Consider the following 25,094-nt stretch of genomic DNA (forward strand, 5'->3'; position numbering starts at 1 on the left):
GGATTTGCACCCTTGTCCCAGGAGTCTGGATCATGGAAAGGCCTGGGTGGGGCAGCTTATTGCCAAGGGAAGTCCTGCCCAAGCCTCTCCCATGAGAGCCCACCCAACAGCACATCTAGCAGAGTCAGCATTTCCTGGACCAGATGGACAGAACCTCAAAACTTCTTTGCAGATTGTTTCCATGTTCTTTTGCAAACACAGAAAGGCCACAGGCCAGGGAAGGATAAGGCCAAGAGTGTTTTCATTGGGGAGAGTGAAGGACAAGTGTGAAGACACACAGCACTCCCAGCAGCCCTCTCGGCAGAGCCTGCCACTGGGTGAGCAGCTACCATGACTACCTACCATAATCCTGTGAGGTTCATGCCTGTACAAGCCTGCCTGTGAGAAGAGCAAAGTGAAGCTCAGAGAGGTGTAGGGACACTCCAAAGACAAACAGATAAGGTGGGATCATCACCACCATGCTGTGCTGGGACAGGCAGTCACCTGTCACACTGCTCATGCATGGCCTGCTGGGAGTAGTGAAGGCCTGATAGGAGCACAGGAACACTGTGGTGAAGGTGATGATTCTACCTGGGACAGCTGGTACCCGGGGCTCTAGCTGATTCTTCATTGTGCCTGCTTTGACTGTCAGCATGTTGCAGCCTCATGTAGGGGAAGGGCTGCCTCCTTTCCACACCGGTGCACAAGGAAGAGCATGCACACACTGGCATCACCATAGACCACCGGCAGGATCAGGATCTGGAGCTCAGAGCAGAAACTGCCAACACCAGGAACTGGTGCAAGAGGAGGACCTGAGTGCCCCCTGAAACATTTCTAGTTTTAAAAACATACTTAATTAGGGGGAAGTGATAAACAGTTGATCCCTTCAAAATATTCGGTTATCCAAGGAACAACAGCACCTCAGCATTGTAAGAGGATTAACTCAGTCATCAATAACCATCACTATAGGTATGAGAAAACAGTGTTAGGAGTTACAAAAGGGTCTCAAGATCATGCAGGTCAGAACTGAGAACCGTCCAAAGCATGTGCTGCATGATAGTCTCTCTAAGCTACCTGAGGCTTGGTCTGCTCCTGACACAGGGCAGATGGTCTGAGAAAACCACACTCCTCAGGGGACCCCAGGGAGTTGACAGAGTTGAGTTTGGGTTCCTGATCATCTTCTAAGTTTGGAATTTTGAGATTCTTCTGCACCTGTCCTTCCTCCAGAACAGAATCTGATTCAGGCGGGATTCCAAGGACTGAGGCATGTGCCAGGCAAGAGAGCAGGCATGGCTGGATGAGCGCATCGCCAGTGCCATCAACAAAGAGGCCAGGGCACTGAGATTTCCAGTGATTTAGCATCCTGGCTGGGAGGGGTCATGTGTTCTACAGTGAGTTCTGAGTATACTGCACTGCCCTCGAGGACCTGCAGGTGGCGCGCGAAGCCAGCGTGTCTTAGGTGGCGGTGCGCATGCGCAGTTCGCGTAAGCAGCCAGCGTCTTCCCTGGGGGCGGAGCTTGTTTTCCTCAGGACTGAGCGGGCGTTGCCATGGAAGCTCCGGGACAGCGCTGCCTGCGTGTCCGCGGGAGGAGGACGCTCCCCACCCGCTGTCTGAAGTTACGCCGGTTTCCCACGGCCTGAGCCCGCTTCCTGCCGGGGTGTGTGTGGACCTGACCGAGCTGGGGCCCCGGCCGGCTGGGCAGGAGGGGACGGGTGCGCTGGCGGGCCCGCTTCGACTATTCTCCTCGCCCGCCGGGAGCGGGTGAGTGTCCGCGCCCCTGGTCCTCACCGCCCGGGTCTCCCTTCCCCCGTGTGATTGGAGGTGTGTACACCGCGCGGGTCAGGAGCGGGGACGCAGGTGTAATGGGAAAGGGGCTGAGAAAGTACTGAAAGAGTTAAAGAGAAGTGTGTAAAATCACATTATGTTAATTTTTATATTTTAAGTGTGTCAAAGTCAGAGTTTATCATGCTTTTACTTTCTTGTCTTTAAAGGCATGCAATCATTTATTTTATACTTAAAATATGCTTCTCATCTTATGTCGTTTTCAAGTCAAAATACTGCCATGGTTGACATTTTCTCATAATATAGTGACAATCTTCAACATGTGTGAATATAAACTCATTGAAAAAATCTTGCAGCATTCCATGGTGAGTAGTCTTGTTAAAAATAATATCCGGGCCATTACTAAATTATTACAAAAATATAAATTTTTTTGAATCACTTTTAGAAGTTCCACACACAGTGGTATTTTTAAAACACCAACCAGTGCATAGTGCTTAAGACCATTTAAGATGAAATATATTCAAACCTAAAACTTTAGAATACTCAAAAGGCAGGATAATGGCTGCTTTTTCATTGCAAATACATTTTTTCTTCATAAGTGCAAAATACGAAAGTATTCAGCTAAATTTTGTATATCTTTATTCAAAAAGTGAAATTAGAATATAATCTCCTTATTTTTTATATTAAGGCTATTTCCCATAATAATTGGTATTTTTATCTGTAGGATCTTAATTGTCCATTCATTTGTTTTTTCTTTTGGTTTCTTTAACAGAGAGTGCATTCTTGTGTCTTTTTAGAGTTTTTAATTCTGCTAACTTATTCCAAGAGACTTTCTGACACTGATAGTAAATAAGGGGAGAGCCCTTATAGTAACTGTGCATCTTTTCATGTAGTCAGGATTTTTTTTTTTTTTTTTGGATAACATTTTTTTACAATTTCCACTTGGTTCACAATATTATCCCATTATGACAACTCAATGAAAAATTGTAATCTGTTTACACCAAGACACTTATTTAAGCACAGTGTGCTTGCTGATATGATTTTACATTAGATTATAATATAATTATTTTATTTGATTTACATATATACTAATACACATTTTATATATGTACACACATATATGAATATCTACTAAATGCCATTAATTTGCATGGGGTGGTAGCTGATAACATGTGATCTTTCTGACCATTGGCTATTCTTATGTGTGTCTAACGTACTTCTTAGAACAGATACTAGAACATCACACCTCTCATTATACAGTATTTTAAAGGTTACATTTTATTTTACTTATTTTTAAACATTCTTTATTGAGTAATAGTCATTTTACAATGTTATGACAAATTACAGTGTAGAGCACAATTTTTCAGTTATACATGAACGTACATATATTCATTGTCACTTTTTTTTTGCTGTGAGTTACCACAAGATCTTGCATATATTTAAGATTCCACACATGAGTGATCTCATATGGTATTCCTCTTTCTCTTTCTGTTCTGCTCCACCTAGAATAACATTCTCCAGGAGCATCCATGTCTCTGCAAATGGCGTTATGTTGTCAGTTTTTGTGGCTGAATAGTATCCCATCATATAAATATCCAACATCTTTATCCAGTCATCTGTTGATGGACATTTTAGGCTGTTTCCATGTCTTAGCTGTTGTAAACAGTGTAGAGAAATCAGCTGAAAACCTTATGGGGGTTCCCTTGTAACTCACTCTGTTTTTCTCTTGCTTCCTTTAGGATCATTTCTTTATCCTTGACTCTGGCTATCTTGATTAGGATGTGCCTTGGTGTGGGTCTGTTTGGGTTCTTCCTGTTTGGGACCCTCTGAGCCTCCTGTGCTTGGATATGATTCCTTCTTTAGGTTTGGGAAGTTTTCAGTCATGAGTCCTTCCCATACCTTTTCAATCCCCTTTGTTCTTTTCCCCCTTCTGGAACTCCTATTATGCATAGATTGGCACACTTTATATTACCCCATAGGTCCCATATATTGTTTTCACTGTTTTTTATTTGTTTTTCTCTCAGCTGTTCTGATTGGGTGCTTCCTGTTGTCCTGTCTTCTAGATCACATATTTGTTCTTCTGTATTTTCTAGTCTGCTTTGCACAGCCTTTAGGTCAGCTCTCATCTCAGCCAATGAGTTTACTAATTCTACTTGGTTCTTTTCTATAGTTTCTATTTCATTTTTGACATATTTTATATCCCTAAACCCTATTTCTTTTAGTTCCTTCAGTACTTTGATCACTCTTTTCTTGAAATCTTGATCTAGTAGGCCATCAATGTCTATTTCCTTGATCATGCTTTCAGGGGATTTCTCTTGATCTTTTAATTGGGAGTGGTTTCTCTGATTCTTCACATTGCTCATATCTCTCTGGCACCGTGGCTTAAGGAGTATCAGTTACCTACTTAACCTGGAGATGGTGTGCCCTTAATGATTTGATCTAGAGGTCTTTGTGTCTTCGCCCTGCTTCGCGAACTCAGCTTGCTGTTTCATAGCCCTTCTGTTGGCGCCCTCATCTGTGCTGCTCTCAGTGGCTGTTGGCTAGCAGATTGTGCCCCCTCCTAACACTAGGTCAGGAGCTGAGCTCTTACCCAGTGGGCCGGCAGGTCACTCCCCCTCCTGATGCCACAGTAAGATGCTGTGCTCAGGGGGAGGCAGGTGGGCAGATCACACCCCATCCCAGCACCGTGGTCAGGTGCTGTGCCCTCTCCTGGTGCTGGTCACTCCGCTGCTCTGTGCAGCTGCCTGCTCTGCCTCGGGTAGGCGGTCTGTAGGTGGGCTCGGGGAAGACCGAGGAACAGCCCCGCCTACGCTCTGTGCCAAATCTGAGCTCCTTGTTTCTCTTGGCAGCACAAGTTCTCTGAGGTGTCAGGGTAGAAAGATCCTCCCTGCCTCAGGCTATAAACAAGTCTCAGTCCTGCCTAGGAGGTTGTGGAGCCCCCACGTGCAGATTCAGGACTCAGCCACGCCCCCGCCCGGGCACTATGCACAGGAGGAGATGGTAGCTGTGGCTGAGCCCTGCCTCTCTTCTTGCGGGATGTGCCAGTAATGGCACAGGTCTGAGGAGACAAAGGCTAAAGCACCCCTCCCCCCAGGGCACATGCCTGTTTACAGTTTTGTTTACCTTCTGAGTTAAAATTTACCTGACAATGAGATGTATAAATTAGGCTTTTGAGGTTCATCCTTGTATCAGTAGTTCATTCTTTTTTATTGTTGAATAGTATTCCATTATTTGAATATACTATCATTTGTTTTATCCATCCTCCTACTAATAAATACTTAGGCTTTGGATATCTTTTTTTGCAAGCAAACATTTTTTAAAAAAATGCAAATATAATATACATGCTTAAATGTGAACACATCTTAAGTATGCAGCTCAGTGATTTTTCACAAAGTAAACACATCTATGTAACCTTCATCCAGTCAAGAAACAGAACATTGCTGTTCCACTTTGGGTTTCTTCCCAGATACTACGGCACCCCTTTGATGGACTCACCATCCTAAATTCAGCCACCATGGATTGGCTTTTTTGCTTTTGAAATTTTTGGTCCCATACTTTCCACTCAAAATTATATAAGATTCATCCACTAGTGTTTTCTGTAAACTAGTATATTTATTTTTATTGCTTTAAAGTATACAACTTGTATGCATGTGCCACCACTTATGGTCATGTATTGTTGAAAAGTGTTTGGGTCATTTTCTATTTGGGGGTATAACAAATAGTGATTATGAGAATTTTCTGGACGTCCTTTGGTGCTCAGATGTAGAAGTTTCTGAAGGGTACACACATGGGTTACCCTTGGTAATAGGGTGTGTGTGTGTGTGTGTGTGTACACATATACACACACACATATACATATATAACTTTCATTCAAAAAGCCTATTTCCAAAGTATTTGTAAGAATTTATATTCCCCCTGGCCATGTGTAAGAGTCCCCATTGCTTGTTGCCCTCACCAATGCTTCGTATCACTTAACAACTAACTATTCTAGTGGATGTCTAATGGCGTTCCAAGTGTGGTTTAGTACGTATTTCCATTATTACTAAAGAGGTCAGCCCCTTTTCATAGCTTATGTGGATTTTTTTGTGTGTGTGAGAAGCACCTGTTCAATTTTTTTGCACATTTTAATATTAAGGTTGCCTTTTTCTCCACTGGTTTTTGTTCTTTATATGCCCTAGATACAAGTCTTTTTTTGGATATAGGTATAGCAAATATATTTTCCCACCGTGTGGCTTAGCTTTTCACTTTCTTAATGGTATCTCTTGATAAAAATAATTCTTAATTTTACTGAAGTCCAACTTAAAACTCTTCTTTTATGTTTAGTGCTGTGTCCTGTTTAAGAACTCTTTGCCACTTCAAAGTCATTAAAATATCTCCTACACTATTTTCTAGATGCTTTATTTTGGTGGGGGATTAGGTTATTTATTTTAATGGAGGTACTGGGAGTTGAACCCAAGACCTTATGCATGCTAAGCACACATTCCACCGGAGCTTTACCCTCCCCCAGATGCTTTGCTTTATGTTTCAAATTTATTAGATTTATAATCTATCTAAAATTACTGTTCATGTATGGTACAGGGTTTAATTCAATACTGTTCCATTGGTCTATATGTCTAACTTTAGGTAGTTATCACATAGACTTAATATTGTTTTATAATAAGTCCTTTAATATTGTTCTTTAATATCATCTTGGCTATTGGCCCTTCACGCTTCTCTATGTATTTAGAATCAGCTTGTCAAGTTCTACAAAAAAACAGTAACAACAATTAACTGTTGGGGATTTTGATGTGCACATATAAATCTTTGAATCAGTTGAAGGGGAACTGACATCTTTAAAATGTTGAGCCCTCCAATCCATAAATTTGGATTATCTCCCCTATACTTATTTTTATCACTGCTGTAACAAGTTATCACAAATTTTGCAGCTTAAAGCAACACAAACTTATTGTTTTATGGTTCTGTAGGTCGTCAGGAACAGGTATCACTTGGCTAAAAATCAAGATGTCAGCAGCACTATGCCCTCCTGTAGGTCAAAGGAAGAATGTATTTCCTTGTCTTTTTCAGCTTCTAGAGTTCACCCACACTTCTTTACCCATGGCCCTTCCTCTATCTTCAAAGCTAACAGCTTTACAGCTTTCTAATCCCTCTTCCAAAGTCATATCTTTCTGACCACAGCTGGGAAAGATTTTCAATTTTTAAGGACTCCTGTTGTTAGACTAGGCCCATGTAGATAATCCAGGCTAATCTCCCTGTCTCAGAGTCCTTAACCTGATACATCTGCAAAATCCCCTTTGCCATGTAAAATAACATATTCACAGATTTCAGGATTAGAGCATGGATATAGGTAGGGGTCAGTGTGGTGCACTATTCTGTTTATCAAACTGTTTAACATTTGACACTTTCTGACTAACGTACAAGATAGAAGACCCTGATCATGTTTAGAATGCTTCCTCTGCAAAATATTGGGCACTGAGTTTATTTGAAAGGACTGAAAATAATATTACCACAGGAATGGTTTCCTAATTCTACTGACATTTACTTACTTTATACTTAAATACCCAAAATGGTCAGCCAGGAGTGGGATCTTGGCAAATAAAATAAAAGTATAATTCAAGCTTTTATCACTGAATTTACTAGCTAATTCTATTTTAGAAACAGACAGAAAATAAAACAATTTAGAGTAAGTCTGCTTACTTATATGTTAAGTGAACATAAAGTTTTAAAAGCATATCTGAATATGGGATAAAGTGAGCATCATAAAATATAATGTTAATATTTAGTACCTGCAAATCAAACTCCCAATTTATAAACAAGTTCATACTGTATAGCACAGGGAACTATATCCAATATTGTTTTGTAGTAACTTATGGTGAAAAAGAGTATGAAAATGAATATATGTATGTTCATGTATGAGTGAAGCATTGTGCTGTACACCAGAAATTGACACAACAGTGTAAACTGACTACATATATATATACATATATTTGAAAGGACTATATATACCAAGAAAAAAATTAGATTGATAACCAACAAAAAATCTGTCAGTAATATAATGCTAGAGACACTGAGACACATAAGAAAATCTCAGGCATACATCTGTCTATAGAGTCATAGAAAAAATAGTGCCTATGCAAGTCCCTGATAAGCATGAGAAAATAGGAAAGGCAATATAAAAGTTCAAAATGCTTTGCTATGTAAGAGCTGCAAGATGACTCAGACACAAACTTAAGTGGTCAAAATGTTTATATAATTAATGATAACTTAAAGTAATTGAGGACATCATTTTAAATGAGATTAAAATAGCTGCACCATTTTCATATTACTAAGCAAGTCATTTCTGTTTACAGTAGGTTTATATTATTTTTATATGTATTTATGTTTTATAAAGACATCAACTTAGATCCTGGCTGATAACTGACAGTAGAGCAACTGATTGATTTAAATGGGTATCATAGGCTTATCAGATTTCATATGCTTTAAATATACATTAGTTATTAGCTGTCAGGAAGAGTTCAATTTTCATTTATTCTAACATAGCTGTGTCACAGGCAGGTTACTCTGTATTTACAATGGAGAATCATGATAGATATAAAGATATCAAGTCTTATTGATCTTCATAGAGGTGCTTTTATAAGAAAAGGAGAATAAAATAAGAAAAATCTAAAATACTACTTTTTTTATAGTGTTCTAACAGTTTTATCTTTATTCATATTTTTTTACTGAGTTATAGTCCGTTTACAATGTTGTGTCAATTTCTGGTGTACAGCACAATTTTTCAGTCCTTTATGAATATACGTATATTTGTTTTCATATTTTTTCACCATGAGCTACTACAAAATCTTGAATATATTTCCCTGTGCTATACAGTATAAACTTGTTTATCTATTCTATATATACTGTCAGTATTTACAAATCTTGAGCTTCCAGTCTGTCCCTACTCACACCCTGTAAAATACTATTAAATCAACATATATTTATGAAGAACTATGAAAAATGGGAAACTATAAGTTGTTTCTTTAAATTGGAGCAAAGAGAACTACTTTAAATGGGAAAATAGTTAAAATCTGGCAAGTTTTATGATTTCATGTTCACCCCTGACAGCTTTTCTTTCCTCCTTTCTCCTTCAATCTTTTTTGGGCCTTCTAAAGAATTAAATTAAAAAAAAACAAAAAGAAAGAAAGGAATAAAAAGAAAATTAAGAAACAGCTTTGCATCTAAAATAACCTCCTAACTGGAAAGATTGTATACTTTGTGAAAAATTTACAGCTGCCAACTTATGATCTATGTCTCTGTCCACACTGCCTTACTTGTTAGGAAGGGTCTTAAAAAAAAAAAAAAAAGTAAAGAAAAATAGCAAATTATAATGGCTTTTACATTTTAAATTCTTTTCTATGTGTCTACAATCTGCTCTATCATGAGTTATTAAGATAAACATTATCAGCTATACTCTACTTTCCTATCATTCACATTGTGACTCTGAGAAGCACTCACGCTCTAACTTACCATCTGCAGGTGGTGTACAGGTTAATGCAGTTCTTTTGACAATATATGGTTTGTAGTCTAGTTGTCTAACTACTACATAATGGAAAAGATGTAGAACTACTGGTACCACTGCCCTCGGTCTCTGTCATTTACCTTAAACATACCTGGAAAAGTAGATTCAAAAACTCATTGGCAAAAACATTTTTCACACTCCAGATCTGATATTCTTCTAGAGTTAAGATGGCCATTCTGAAAGAGAAACAATATTTAAGAACATCTTAAATCTTCATTTTCTTATATTATTTGAATAAAATGTTTTATTAAACTTGCAATGGTCATTTGCCTGAAAGAAAACTAATGATTTAATGTAGATGCTATGTGTTCATCTAAAAGTAGGCCAGCAAAAATAAGTTCAAAAGTAACCAAACTCTGAAGTAGTGAGTCATAACGTGGGCAATTTATCACCAAAAATCTTCTTCCAGTAATACCTGGGAAATAACTCACAGTATCTTCTGGTTCAAGGTGAAGTTTACTAACAGAACCCAGAAAAGGTTCTGGGTAGAGAAAAAGGATTATTTACTAACTTTGAAAGCATTTTTCCAAACTCTCTGGATTATGCCCTTTGACCCTAACAATTTTCTAAGATCTTCTTTAAAACATCTGGCATTATTAGACTTCTTAAGAGATTTAAAAGAACTAAATATATATAATAAATATCTATATTAACATTTCCTCAAAATAAAATTTAACATTACTTTCACAAGTTGAGTAAAGCAGTTTTTTTTTTTTTTTTTGGTGTGAAAGTGTACCAAAAATTACATTTATATACAGTAGAAAATATTTCTTGGGAGGCAAAAATATAACCAAATGCCTCTTACTTCATGTTTTGAACAATCACCTTAACAATCCTAGATGAATAATAATGTTCTTAGCTTTTATTACTTAATTATATTTTTATTATTTAATGATTTATTATTTAATGATACTTAATATTATTATTAATGATATTCATGTATTCATTCAATATATAATACCATTTATTATAAGAAAAGATTTTAAAGCACTGTGATGGTACTTATTGGCTTTCATGATGCAACTTCCATTAAAGTATATTAATACCAATGTAATGGTACAAAATAATGGGTAATATTGTCACAGTCTAGTCACCAGTGAATATGGGTAATAGGTTTGGTTGAAAGGTCCAAATTCTATTCTAAATTTTTACCATTTCATTATTATGTTTACACGGAGATGGAGCAGCTAAATGATCTTTTTTTTTAATGTTCAAAAGTACAGTCATAAGAAGAAACTCGGTCTTACACAAAAATAGACAGCAATGATAACCTCCATACTTATCAAACACCCAGAAAAAAGGCAATGGAAATTGTTATCTCTACATAAGGTATTTCCTAAAAGAAACTTTCCTATGTTTCTGTTTTCATATATACCAAATAGAAATGGCTACCTTAGTTTTGGGCAGAAAAGTAAATGAAGATGGTTATCTGAATTGCCAAACAAAGATCAAGCCCTGAAAAATTCATTTCTATTATTTATTTCTATTGAGTGTCAGTTAATAAGACTATGATGATTTCTTCTGGATTTGTGATTAAAAAAAAATGTTACTTATTTTTCTAAGCCTGTATAAGACCACTATGGTCTACATCCTACCATCTGCTACTTGGTACATGTCAACATTTGAATAGAAAGGGTCAAATTAACTCATATGTGTCTCACATATATGGATTATCTTCAGTTTCACAGGGATACATAGACATTAAGGCAAACCTATTATAATATCTTTAATAAATGTTGTGAAACTAAGAAAATTCAAGGCTTTATTCTTTGTAAAGTACATGCTCGTTTCTGCTATTATACAATTATTCTGGCTGCTATTAAAGAACTTAGGACAGACCCTCACCAATATTATTAAAAAAAATTTTTTTTAAACAATATACACCACCCAGATTGAGATAAAAAATAATTTCCATCATCCCAGATATCCTATGGTCCTTCCCAGTTAAATCACCCATCTCCAAAATCACTATTGTAACACTTATTAACATTAGTTCTGTCTCTGTTCTAGAACTTCATATAAATTGAATTGTACAATGTGTTCTTTTATTCTGTGGCTTCTTTTGCTCAATATAAGTTTTGTCTTACCATAATGTATTAAAATGGGAGAAGTAAAGATTATAAACTACAGATGGCAAGGGCTGTCTCTACTTAATTTTTATAAAATGCCTAGCTTATAAAATATAATGTTTTTATGTAAATAACACTTAATGGAGTTGTTTAAAGGTGGAATGGGCTTTCCTTAGGGACAACTTGGAGGTATTGTAATGACAGGTCCAAATAAGCATTTAGCAGGGATGATGTAGAAGAGATTCAAGTATGTATACGTAAGGTATGTATAGCAATTCAGAATATAATGTATTTTTAGAAAAGAATAAATTAGTCTCTGCTAGACTCACCTTTGTGGTATCATGCGCATTCTATGTGTCTTCTACAATGTTGGATACATCCACGTGTAATTCCTTTAAAACCAGAAACCCAAATCAGTAGTTAGGAAGGAGAAGGTATCATTTTTATTAGCCAGTAGCTGAAGTATAAAGTATTTTCGGTCAAGGTTTTTTTTTTTTTTTTTTTAATTACAGAAATAGATTGCTTGTTTACCTTAAAAATTTATGACAATTTTCCAGTGGTTTCATTTTTTTTTACATAATACATTCAGTTTATTAAATTTTCTAAGGCAAATTCTCTTCCCAATTTTGCATCTTTTGCTATGAATATTTTGAGTAGCATAATATAGAACCTAGAAGTAGTAAGAAATCTTTTTCTCAACCTCTTTTAAAAAATTCTTCACTCTATGTTCCTGTTGGAAGTTTACATGCAAGAAGATGTATGCAATCAGACTTTACCAGGATATCATCGGTGCAGTTGTCCTTCCAGACCTCTAAATGTGCAACCACGTGTCTCTCAGTTCAACCCTAGAAAGAACTCCATCACCGTCAACATCAAATACCTTGAATCAAACTAAACAAAAGAAACTCTTATGGAGGGAAATTACTTTCATATTCTGAAGTATAATACATTTTATTACAAGCTGCCCTAGTAAAATTACTTAGTTCCTCAAACAACTACATTCTGGATTAAGTTCTTATTTGGAGGACACTGTGTCCTTAAAGTCCTTTGAACTTGTAGGAATTCCTGTACACTTCACAAGTCTCTCTCCTTATATCATTAGCCAGCTTAGAGAACTCTATCCTTCACCTAAATCTAAAGTTAAATTTCTTGCAAACTGAAAAAGAAGGGCCAAGTTACTATACAATATCTCACAGATTTTGAGAAGGTAATTCAAGCTTTTAAATTAATTTCTAATATTTAAAACTGATCACTTCAGAGTTGATTCTTACAATGCTGAAAATATTCCATTTACATTAAGAATCAACAAAAAGCTGGTACAGTAAGCCCCCTGTATCCATTGGTTCTGCATTCACAGGTATAAACAATAGGTCAGAAATTATATAAATATATATATATAAATTTTCCCAGAAAGTTCTCAAAAGCAAAACTTGAATTTGCTATACACTGACAACTATTTACATATCATTTACATTGTATTTACAAATAATTACATTATATTAGGTATTACAAGTAACCTAGAGATGATTTAAAGTATACAGGATGATGTTCATAGGTTATATACAAATACTATGCCATTTTACATAAGGACTTAAGCATCCATGGATTTGGTATCTGAGGGGGTCTCAGAACCAATCCTCAGCAGATAATGAGAGATGACTGTATAAAGATTTTGCCTCTCCAATGTAATTAATGTGCACCCAATATTTTTGCCTAAGAACAATTTCAAATCTTCAATGAAGTTTATATACAACAAGCTAAAAATCCGAAATATCAGCACTTTGCTAATTAACATCAATATCAGCAAAATTGCTAGTTAGTCTAGTTGGTTAACTTCCACTAGTCCACTGGCAAAAAATAAATTAAAAAAAATTTAAGACAATAATTAACCTCAATTGAGAAAAAAAAACTTCAGCCTCTTTAATACCAGAACTTTAATGTGAACAAATAATCTATCACAAAGCCAGGTTAGAGTAATGGTATACTATCAGGGAAGATAAAAGAAATCTAAAGTTTTAAGATTAAATAATTATCTACTTCACACACCCGTGTAACAATTATGCTATTAAATTAACTGAGTGCATCACAGTACAACATTACTAAAGAATATTGAACTATTAAGTATCATACCCAAAATATGCAGTATTTGTGAAGCTGTATTTTACAAAGATGCAGAGATAATGACCCTAGTGAATATATAAGAATTAGGTTCCAATTAAATGTAAACTGCTGCATTTTCCTAAACAAATATGTTTAAGATTTATTAATGTAATATGCTTATAAATTATGCTATAATATTTTAGCTAGGTTTAAAAGATAAACTTAGTATTTAATAAAATTGTTTTATCATAAATTTAATTTTGCTAATAAAATATCAATATACACAGTGCTAGAAAATAAGTTGGAATTCAAGTTAAGCAAGACAAATTTTCTATATAGACTACCAGAAAATATTTTCTATATGCTTAACATTTTCAAACACATCATGAATGATGTAGTTCATTTATCATGAATTGTACATTCATCTGGAAAATCAACCATTATTAATAACAAAGATCTTAAATTACTCCACAGTAAAAAAGAACAGATGACTGAACCTTTACACTGACCTCAGTAAAACCTCAGCAAGAGATTGCTATTTGCCAAAGGGATGAAAATTCAAGCTTTAATCAGATGATTTTTTACATGAATGGATGCTAATTTTTTTCTCTGTATAGCTTCCAAATTTTGTGATGTTTAACACACTTACATTTCTGTCTTTCAGCCAGAGGTCCTCTGCAACAAGCTGATAACCCACAGGATATCTCCTTAAAATCTATGTGGCTGTCATGATTTTCACCAAAAGCGTTAAATAAACCTGTAAAATAGGAACACAGAATAAATCACAGCCAACAAACTTCCTGTTAATAATGACATGCTTATGAAAGGAGGCATGACTCGCATAAACTGACTTAGTTTTTAAAAGTTATCAGTAGTTTCCACTGTCTTAGGAAGTTTTTTTTTTCCCCCCTGGCATAATTATAACCAAAATTTAACTTCCTAGAAGAAAATACTATCATTTAGTGTTTGGTTTGGTCTGCCTACCTGTCTCTATCTTATATTAATTCCAAAAGTCTAAAGTGATTGTAGAATGTAAAACATAAAAGTATATTTTAAAAATGTAACTGGAAAAAAGTCAGAGACCACAATTATCCTAATTTGGAAAGACTAAGAAGAAAAAGGAAAAAAGAAGAAGAAAAGTTGAACTCTATCAAAGATATACTGTGTTGTTATTAACAAGCTTCATACAGCTCCTTCATGAAGCAAAGAAAACTAACACACTATATTATAAAAGAAAGAAATTCTGTACTGCAGTCTTCATTGTACCACTTAATCTGTATACATAAATATATTAAATTTCAGAAATAAAGGGCAATTTATAATCTAATCCTGTGGATTTTAAACTTTTCATAAAAAATAAATGGAATCATTTTGTTTTCAAATGAAATGATTTCTCAATCTCTAATTCTAAAAAGGTAAAAACATAACTGCACTGCTGAAGTGGAAGCCCTGTCTGTTCTAGCTCCCCTAACAAATATTTCTAAAACACACTAGAAACCTGAAGAATACAGACTATTTCAAGAATCTAATTCTGTGCCCTCAAAGAGCAGAAAATTGAAGCTAAGAAGTAGTTAAATGACTTGCTAAAAGTAAGAAATTTTTTTTAAAAAGGTCTGAATCAGAAGCAGAACCCAAGCTTTCAGATTTCAAATACAGTTTTTGTGATTATCAGCCACAACTACTCCTTGTAAACCTCATTTAATATATATATATACTATATATATATATATATATAGTATATATATATAGTAGTGAAAAGTTTAGAGCTAAGTGGGGACCTTAGAAATGGTCTAGTCCAGTGGTTTCTTAATTTTTTAAGGGTGGGGGAAGGATACAGCAGTGGAACCCTCTTCTATATAAAAGAAATACAATAGACATTACTCAGCTGAGGAAGAGGTGGGGTCATGTGTGGAAGCTAGAGCTTTGCCTATTCAGTGTCCACCACCCTGACCCTGCACCAGATGCTGAGGCACCGCACTGGAGCACAGTTTCATAATGATTGTCTTGGTCAAACCAATTTTATATATGAGAATATTCAGGTGCAGAAAGGTAAACCAACTTACACAAGGCTCCAAAGGTGGAACAAGGCTCACGTGTTTAGCAAAGAACATTTGTAGAAAATAGGATTCCCACCTTCACTCAGAGATGGACAAATTGGTGGTGAAGCCAATGGGCCAAATGTCTCTAAATCAAGTATCCAGTTCAGGATTGAGCCCTCAGCAACCAATAGCATTTCTCCAGATGAATGATGTCTGATTCTTCCACTAACAAATCAAACAAGATTATAAAATCTCACTCTTCTCTTCTGGACAATTAATTAGTTCATCCTGATAATGTAACTTCTAAAGATACATTTTAATTTTCCAGTTAAACTGTTAAAAAACTACCTAAAACAAAAACTCTGAAAGACAAATATATTGTATATAAAGTGGCATGAAAATTAAATTCAAATTAACATAAAAGAGGCTTTAAAATGGGAAAAAATCTTGCAATTTCCCATTAAGCAGGCTGTTTAATTCCAACATGTAAAATAATAAACTAAGATATTTATTTTTTGCTTCCCACACTTTTATCTGTATTCATTTTGGTGATTTTAATCTCTATCTTGGATTTGAAAATTCCTGATCATAGTCTCTCCTGGCTACACAGGTAACACACTAATAGCAGAATCTATGTTTGAGTTATCCTGTCACTATGGTAACCATTTACACTTTTAATACTTATTAAATAAATGTACAAAGGGGATAGACCTAAGCTTCTCCTTCTTGGCCCTAAAATTCTTACTACCCCTCCTATAAAGGCAGGAGCCTCCTCTGTAGGACAGAGTGTAAATGTATCTCCTGAGAAGGATTCCACAACAAGGGCTGTCTTTACAGCGTGCTTTTAGATAAGATGTTTTTATGGGACATTTCAATAAAAGGATCAAGGACCTAAGCTTCCCAGTATGGTGGGAGTTGTGATGGGCATGGGAGGATGCTCACTTGGGAGGATGAGATGTTAAAGACACTAACAGTGAAAAGGACAGGGCAAGATGAAGGGCGATTGGGAAACAGGACCACAGAGATGTGACATCTACTTCCCACTGTCATCTAAGTGATACCTACTTGAAAGAAATATTTTTACAGTTAAATTCTATAATGGGGGTTATTTAAATGAAGCACACATATACTCAATGAGTAGATCACATAATTTTTAGAGATTCAGAGTGCATTAGCATTTTCAGAGTACTTTTTACATCAATAACTAGTATTTATAAATTCCTGTGTGCTAAATAATTATGTGGAATTATTTCCATTTTGCTTTTAGACTTACTACAGCTTAATCTATTCAATGCACTGATACAGAGTAATTTTTCTAATGAATAAAAATGATAATATACAACCTTGTTAAAGATTCTTTAATTTCTCCATCACCAGATTTATGAACACTTAGGCCTATGTGTCAGGCCCCATTTCTTGCCAGCTTTTTCACCAACACCTTACATTTAGGTTATATTGCATTACCCAGAGGTTGGGAAATGTTCTTTCACACATCCATGTCTTTATTAGGTCCTGTGTCCTCTGAGGAGAAACCTTCTCCCCACTTTGACATCCTTCCATTTTACAGCCTAACCACTAATCCTTCTGTGAACACCTTCTAGTGCTTTCCAACCTCACCAGCTACCCCAGGGTTTTAACTTCTCTCTTCCACAACTGTCCTCCACTGTATATAGTATCCAATATTCAAGTGAAGTATGAGTCCTCATTTACAGGTCTGTGGCCTCTCTAGATTATAAAGTATTTGGATTCAGAAACCTTGTGCTTTTATCACTGTAGCTGCTAGAATTCATTTCATAGGACCTGATACATAGTAACCACACAATAAATACTTGCTGAATGAATGAATGAATGAATGAATGAATAGCCAAGGCACTCTTCACAGCCAAGGCTTCCCCATCCCAGCTCAGTATTCTTTCTGTTATATCAAAGAGACTCTGCCCCATGAAACAACAGACCCTGCACATTTTAACAAATGTATACAATTATTAGGAACTATTATTAGAACAGAGACTAGCACTACTGTTCTCATAGTTATGTCACATAAGTAGTGTATTAAAGCTCATTCTGATTTGTTATTTATACAAATCAGCTATGTCTGTCACCAGTTTAAATATTAGTAATTTAGAAAACAAAAGTTATTGATTTATCCACTCATCAAAAAACATTATGACAGATCTACTTACATACCTCTTTTGTCAGTTTATATACCAACTGGAAAAGAAGGGGTGTACAGTCAACTCTGAGAGTATAATTGCCTGCAAAATAAGAGAGTATTTTAATACCTCCAAATGGACTTCAAACCTGTATTTAATTCTAACTTTATTTTCTAATTATAAACAAGATGTAACAGATTTCAAATTGAAGGCATCATTCCTGGAGAATTAAAAATAGGGTGGACCCTACAGATTATCATATTCAGTGAAATGTGTCAGACAGAGAAAGACAAATATCAAATTATATCACTTATATGTGGAATGTAAACAAACAAAAAAATGATACAAATGAACTTATTTACAAACCAGAAATACATTCACGACATAGAAAAGAAACTATGGTTACCCAAGGGGAAAGGGGGAAGGGAAGAGAGATGTTAGGAGTTCAGGACTAACAGATATACACTATTATATATGAAACAGATAAACAACAAGGACCTACTGTATAGCACAGAGAATTATATTCAGTATCTTATAATAACCTATAATGGAAAAGAATCTAAAAACAATGTATATGTATATGTATATGTATATGTATATGTATATGTATATGTATATGTATATAACTGTGTAACTTCGCTGTACACCTGAAACTAATATTACAAATCAAATGTACTTCAGTAAAAACAAATAAATAAAATTTTAGAATAGATAGATAGGTAGGTAGATAAACAGACAGACAGACAGTCTGGCTAAAACTAAAACACAAGGTGGAAATAACTCTTCAGGAGCCAGAGAGGCTGCAGCACACACTCAGGATAGGAGACTGCAGAGGCAGACTCTGCTGCTAAGGCCGCAGCTCCTGCAGTAACAGTAAGGGCCATTGCTCATTATGGCAGCAGTACCTAGGGGTCTTTGGCAAAGGAAGTGGTAAGGCCATAATGTTCACGTTTTTATTCATTCATTCAATTCAATATCAAGACGTTAGACTAGAGCGTGTCAGTAACTAACATGTGTCCTGTGACACTTACCTAGAAATGACCATAACACGATGAAAGCCTACAGATGCACATGCCACATGTCAGGGTCAAAAGGAAGTCTGTAGTGGGTGCTTATTTCAGAGTTGTTCCAATACATACAGGAACTATTTCTGTATGAAATACTTTAGCCCAACTTTTAAAAATAGCTCCACAGGAAGAATGTCAAAAGTACTAAAGTTTTAAGTAGTAATCCAAGATAGGCCAATGGTAAATATACTAAAGAAATTAGGATCAATAGCTTAGTTATGAATCGTATTGATTCATTTGAATCATAATAATGTTCTCTCTGGTAAAATGGAGAAATGGAGGTATTATTGAGGCATCTCATAGAAAGAGGATAATCCTAGTTTATGAGTTGGAGTTGACAGACTTAAATACTGGTATACTATTTAATGAAAATCTGAAATAAAATTTACCTTCTGTGTATGAGTCTGCATTGATATATGCAACCTCTCTCTCCTGGAGTGTTTTCACATTCTCCTGTAGTTGAAGCAAAGCAGTCACTTAACTCACGGCATTTACAATTGTGGAAATACAAGCAAAACAAATTAATTCAGTAAAAGAGTGGTTTGAAGATACCATTATAAATCAAATGCCTATGCCTTTGACCATAATTTTAAGAAAATGCTATTAACTGCTTGATAATATTAATGCAATTAAAACAAGAAAGAAAAATATTAGTGATGCTGTAGCCACTTTTCATAGCAACAACACGGAGACCCAGAGGAAAACTGCCCCTGATCCCCTGCACCATAATATGAAGGGGGAAGGCTCAGAGATGCTCAGCCTCACCCTGGATCTGCTGGAAGAGAACTGCTCAAAGTAAGGCCTGGAAATCTGTACTTTTAAAAGGTGTCCCTGGCAATCCTTACAGACATTAAAGTATGAGATCCCTTGACGTTGGAGATCCAAGTAACTTTACCATATTAAAAGTGAGGAAGTTGGAAACTTGATTTATCAAGAATTTTTTGAAAGAGAAGATATTGATGAAAAAGAAAAAGAAAGGAGGGGAGGATAGAGAAAAAACTAGAGGGAGAGAAGAGTGGCTATTAGGACAAAGACAAGACATTTCTCTCTCACACATACATGCACACACGCACACACATTCTAGAAAAATACAGCAGAAGAAGACTAATGCCATCACACACATGGGAATATGCAGAGAGAACTCTTTTCTTCTCTCTGTTTCTCTCTCTCTCTCTAGCTTGCTACCTTATAAGAGCAGTTACAGTAAAAACATTTAAAGCTGTGAGTGGTCATCCCACAAATGAGAATTCTCACCTCTGCACTTGGCCACATGGGATAGATGACAGCTGATTCTGCTGCAGAGTTTCCATTATGACAGAGCTACAGTAGAAATAAAAAAGATTCCTTAAATATATGTAAAGGTAAATGTGCTGCTGAATATGATCAAGAAGCTAGTAGAAAATGGGAAACAATATTCAAATTGTCTTTTAACTCACATGAATTTAAATTAATGTAAGGCATATTATCTTGTATCTTGGATTTATTTTATTTGTATTCTAAGCTGCTTAAATTATAGAAAGACACATGTATTTCTATATACATGTATTCACAAGAAATTACATATTTCTAAAAGTAAGTGACCTTAATGAATAAGATCTGATTCATGTAAATAAGTGTATTATGAAATGCATGTTCATAACACCAACATAATAATAAGACTTTGCAATATACATGGAATCAAATGTGATACAAGTAACTGTGATTTTATTCCCATACTTATTTGATTCATATTATTATTTTAAAGTATGCAGAAATGAGTCAGAAGGAAAGCATTTTAAAAACCAGATACAATGATAAGAAAGATATGACATTCTTCAAATAAATTCTATAAAATTTGGACTCATAAATGATGAACAAAACAGAGGATAGTCACAGGAAAGTGCTTTTTGGTGCACCTGCCTTTAAAAAAAACACACAAGCCTACCATGAACATGTAAGAACTTAGAGTTACTGGACAGAGAGCCTAAGGGAAGAAGATGAAAGAAGGGGGCCTATGAAAGACACTTTAAAATAAAGCATTAAGAGCCAGTGACAAATGAAAATTAATCATAATTGAATTAAAAATAAATCCTTGAAATTTTAGAGTAATTCAATTTACAAAATCATTGTATTATACTTCCCAATCAGGCACTTTTGTAAATGGTAAAATATACCTATGGTTCCAATTTAGTACGGAATCCATAAAGGAGAGACTATAATCAGAGTATAGTTATCTTAAAAGAGCATGTTGTTTTCCTAGATAGAAGAAATCCAAGGAAACTGTAAAAACTTGAAAATTAATGCCAAGGATCTATATCAGATTTTCAATAAGCTAATTCACTTGTCAGAAGCAGCTTCCTAGGTTTGACTATTTTCTGAGCTTACAGATTTTACTTACTTATCACAAAACAAATACAAATAGAAACTAAAATATTTTAAAAATAATGAAAAACTTGGTTTGTACTTAGTAATTAAGAGGTTGTTCTGTTTTACCAAACTGATGTAAAAGCAAAAGCAAACTCTATTTCTTAAATTTTCTTGAGTATTTATCCAAATTAAAACAATATCAGGTAATGGAACACATCTGTGATTACCCTGAGATACATGTTGACCAAGAAGATACGTTTTCTGTCTTAGTTACCTCAGCCCATTTGTGGAACCCAGAAGTCCAAACTTTTCTGCATCCCAGCTGGCAAAAATGGTAGTTCTCGGTCTCCAGCCTGTAATCATTGTTAACATACATGGTTAGGTACATCTGCCTAAAAACAAAGGAAAATTCACTCAAGTCACTTTCTGTCATCACTTGCCAAGGAAACATTATTTACCTCTACTAATCAGTTTTCCAAAATTCTGGACAACTTATAAATCAGCAGTTCCACTGGTTAGGTCAGTACCTCCAAATACCCAGAAGTCCTGATGATCTCCCAGAATAACACACCTGTTTGGAAAGGAAGGCATTCAAAAGAATGACAACTTAGAATGTATTATAAAGAGCAGTAATTCATGTTTTTAAATTAAACTTCCTCCTGCTTGAGTTTCCTCCATAGAAAACCATCAAGGTAGTGTCTCCTTTTAGAGTTTACCTTTTTTCCCCACATTTAATTATATCACATCAACCAGGAAAAAAAATATTAAGAGTTGATTAAAATTTATCTTCTCTTACTCCTGTAATCTTTGTAAAAACAAAATGTTTTAAGACATTTTAAAAAATCCACCAACTCACCAAGTTTCACAGATCCTCAGGTAGTTCTGATTACATCGTAAATGCTTGTGATTTTCTTGATGTTATGAACATGCATTTTAACCTTCCTAGAATTTCACAAAGGGAACAAATTACTTCACATAGAGCATTATGTCTAACAGGTTCCTTCCAATGTTTTATTCTAAGTCTCAGAAGTACAGAAAACTGTTTAATAGGATGATAAATTCCCATATGCCCACCATCTAAATTCAATCATTGTTAATACTGTTGAACTATTTGCAAGCGAGTAGCGCAAATCATGACAGTTCTCTCCTATGTATTTAAGAATGCACCTTACGGTGAGATTAAAAAAAAAAAATCAGTATTTTATATTTTTCCTCCCTCATAGCTCTATTGTTGGTATTTATTTAAACTTCAAAATTATTATTCAACGTGAAAAAGAATCTTGTTCTTAGCATTTTTTTTTTTTAAATGTGTATTTGTCCATTTAGAGCTCAAATCAATTAAGGGATATAAGCCCCAGGTGCTTTTTTTGATATTTTGACCAGGAAAAATTTCTGTTTCTGACTTTTCTCTTAAACTGTTACTGAAGCTACATGCTCTGTTTTCCTTGTGTCTGTATGTGTCTGTTTATAAATCACATTTGTCATTGTGTACCTCTAGCAGGTATTAATACATGAGATAATAAAGTCTCCTATGTTAAAGGAACTCCATTCTAGTTGAGTTAAATAAAGACTTTTTAAAAAAAATTCTTATAAAATAAAACTGAACTTCTAATACGTTAAGAGTTCTGAAATTTTAAAACAAGCTTCTTACAGAACTTATAAAATACTTGCAGAATCCAAATTCACATTGCTAAGGCAAATCATTAACCAACAAGGCTCACTTAACCATTTTAGTTTAATAAAAACAGCTATCTCCTCTCTGATTCATCAGTGTGAAGTTTCCCTTTCCCTCTACATTTCAAGCCAGTCAAACTAAAGTTCTGATCATGCCATGCTGTTTCCCAACCCTGCACAAGCTGTCCTCTGCAGCTGGTGTTTACTGCCTGTCTTGATTCCTTGGAAATCTTAGTTTGTGTAAAATTAAGCTCAATGAGCACCTGTTCCGTGGTCATGCCTCCTTATCACCAGTGCTGTCCGGGGTTAGTAACAGTAACGACTATGATGGTAAGTGCAGGGGGCCATGTAGCAGTTAAGCGTTCACCACTGTGCCCATCTAACCCACCCCCACAGAAGTGACCGGTGAACTTCGCTCCTTTCCCCCTTCTCTCCTACTCCTTCCCTTAAGTTAACCTAGGGTTTTGCATGCATAGTGTTTTGACAGTTATCTGAAACACTGTTTTAAACCGTCAGTTGAAAAGGGAAGACAAAATGTTACACCTGGCCCGGAGGAGGAGAGGGGTGGGAGTGGCCCAGAAGAAGCCGAACGGGACGCGCGGCCTCGGATCACAACACAGCCCCGTTCCTTCCCGAGTTTCGCAGCTGGGAAAGCAGAGGCCTTGGGCCCGGACCACCTCGGGGCCTTCAGGGGCCTTCAGGGGAGGCCAAGGGAGGGACGGAGACCCGCGCAGGGCTGGGGAGGGGCCAGCAGGGACTCACCGTCTGTGCAGCGGCTCCTGACCCACGGCTGGGCAGGCGGCGGTGGCGGTTGAGGCTGCGGTGCCGGCTGAGGCGGCGGTACCGGCTGAGGGGGCTGAGGCGGCGGCGGTACCGGCTGAGAGGGCTGAGGCTGCGGCGGTACCGGCTGAGAGGGCTGAGGCGGCGGCTGAGACGGCTGAGGCTGCGGCGGTACCGGCTGAGGCGGCGGCGGCGGCGGTACCGGCTGAAGGGGCTGAGGCGGCGGCGGCGGCCGTGCCGGCTGAGGGGGCTGGGCGGGCGGCGGTGGCGGTTGAGGCCGCGGTGCCGGCTGAGGGGGCTGAGGCGGCGGCGGTACCGGCTGAGAGGGCTGAGGCTGCGGCGGTACCGGCTGAGAGGGCTGAGGCGGCGGCTGAGACGGCTGAGGCTGCGGCGGTACCGGCTGAGGCGGCGGCGGCGGCGGTACCGGCTGAAGGGGCTGAGGCGGCGGCGGCGGCCGTGCCGGCTGAGGGGGCTGCGGCGGCTGCGGTACCGGCTGAGGCGGCGGTACCGGCTGAGACGGCTGAGGCGGCGGCGGTACCGGCTGAAGGGGCTGAGGCGGCGGCGGCGGCCGTGCCGACTGAGAGGGCTGAGGCGGCGGCGGCTGCGGTGCCGGCTGAGGGGGCTGGGCGGGCGGCGGTGGCGGTTGAGGCCGCGGTGCCGGCTGAGGGGGCTGAGGCGGCGGCGGTACCAGCTGAAGGGGCTGAGGCGGCGGCGGCGGCCGTGCCGGCTGAGGGGGCTGCGGCGGCGGCGGTACCGGCTGAGACGGCTGAGGCGGCGGCGGTACCGGCTGAAGGGGCTGAGGCGGCGGCGGCGGCCGTGCCGACTGAGAGGGCTGAGGCGGCGGCGGCTGCGGTGCCGGCTGAGGCAGCGGCGGCGGCGGTGGCGGCCGCTGGAAGGACTTGAGGGACTCGAAGGCCTTCGCCAGCTTTTCCAGGGTCGCTATGGCGGCCTCCCGCCCTGCGGGGTCAGCCCCCGGAGTCGCCGGGCCGACCGGCGGCTCTGGTCGGCAGCGGTGGCAGTGAACGAGGCTCGGGGCCGCCAGCAGGTGCGGACACTAAGCGCGCGACCATCTTGGAGCAGTCCCGACAGCCCCCGCGGCCCTGCGTCCTGCCACGCTCCGCCGGTGGGGCGGGGCCGGGCCGCGGGATTGACAGCCGGAGGCAGCGACCTCCGCCAATGGCTCCCGCGCCCGCCCCTTCGGCCCAAAGAGCCGCCAGGGCTGCTGGAGTCACTGCGTTCTTCCCGGCGAGGGGCGAGGGGTACTGCACGGAGATCGGGAGGGCGGTTCAGGGGCGGGGTTGCGTGGCACGGCGAGGAGGGTGGGGAGGGCGGGGTGACTTGTGATTGAGGGTCTCTCTCGGTGAGGGGCATTCCCGGACGACGCCTAGCAGGTGGCAGGGAGGCGGGGCAGTGGGCTGGGAGCCCGAGACCCCCGCGGGGCGCTTGCCCACCCCGCGGCGCGGGCGGAGGGCCGGCTCGCCGGACAGCCTGCTGTAGTATGCTGACTGTTATATATTTGGCCTTACCCTTGTTAGTTGCCTCAAATCAC

At 38.2% G+C, this 25,094-nt stretch overlaps 1 protein-coding gene across 1 annotated transcript; it reads right to left on the reverse strand.

The window, feature by feature from the left end:
• Nucleotides 1-3,014: 3,014 nt before the first annotated feature.
• On the reverse strand, nt 3,015-24,916 carry LOC116151914 (ice-structuring glycoprotein). Its single transcript, XM_064483622.1, has 14 exons — nt 24,502-24,916; nt 24,300-24,434; nt 23,528-24,167; nt 21,948-22,033; nt 21,550-21,662; nt 21,366-21,444; nt 20,000-20,065; nt 19,135-19,198; nt 17,713-17,780; nt 15,550-15,750; nt 14,136-14,243; nt 12,163-12,277; nt 11,716-11,778; nt 3,015-9,493 (listed from the first exon to the last, which is right to left on the reverse strand). Exons 1-4 carry the CDS (start codon nt 24,914-24,916, stop codon nt 21,964-21,966), a joined length of 1,260 nt encoding a protein of 419 aa, XP_064339692.1. The 3' UTR covers nt 3,015-9,493; nt 11,716-11,778; nt 12,163-12,277; nt 14,136-14,243; nt 15,550-15,750; nt 17,713-17,780; nt 19,135-19,198; nt 20,000-20,065; nt 21,366-21,444; nt 21,550-21,662; nt 21,948-21,963.
• Nucleotides 24,917-25,094: the final 178 nt, after the last annotated feature.

Source organism: Camelus dromedarius, unplaced genomic scaffold (assembly GCF_036321535.1).
Source record: "Camelus dromedarius isolate mCamDro1 unplaced genomic scaffold, mCamDro1.pat HAP1_SCAFFOLD_117, whole genome shotgun sequence".
NCBI lineage: Eukaryota > Metazoa > Chordata > Mammalia > Artiodactyla > Camelidae > Camelus > Camelus dromedarius.

Excerpts from the sequence above, each read along its gene's own strand:
- LOC116151914 (XM_064483622.1), bottom strand. The coding sequence starts at position 24,916 with ATGCCCCTCACCGAGAGAGACCCTCAATCACAAGTCACCCCGCCCTCC. Across the intron at positions 24,168-24,299 it reads CGCCTCAGCCGTCTCAGCCG|CCCCCTCAGCCGGCACCGCA; the intron begins GTACCGCCGCCG and ends CCGCCCGCCCAG. Across the intron at positions 22,034-23,527 it reads CAGGAGCCGCTGCACAGACG|GAAGGTTAAAATGCATGTTC; the intron begins GTGAGTCCCTGC and ends GTGAAATTCTAG.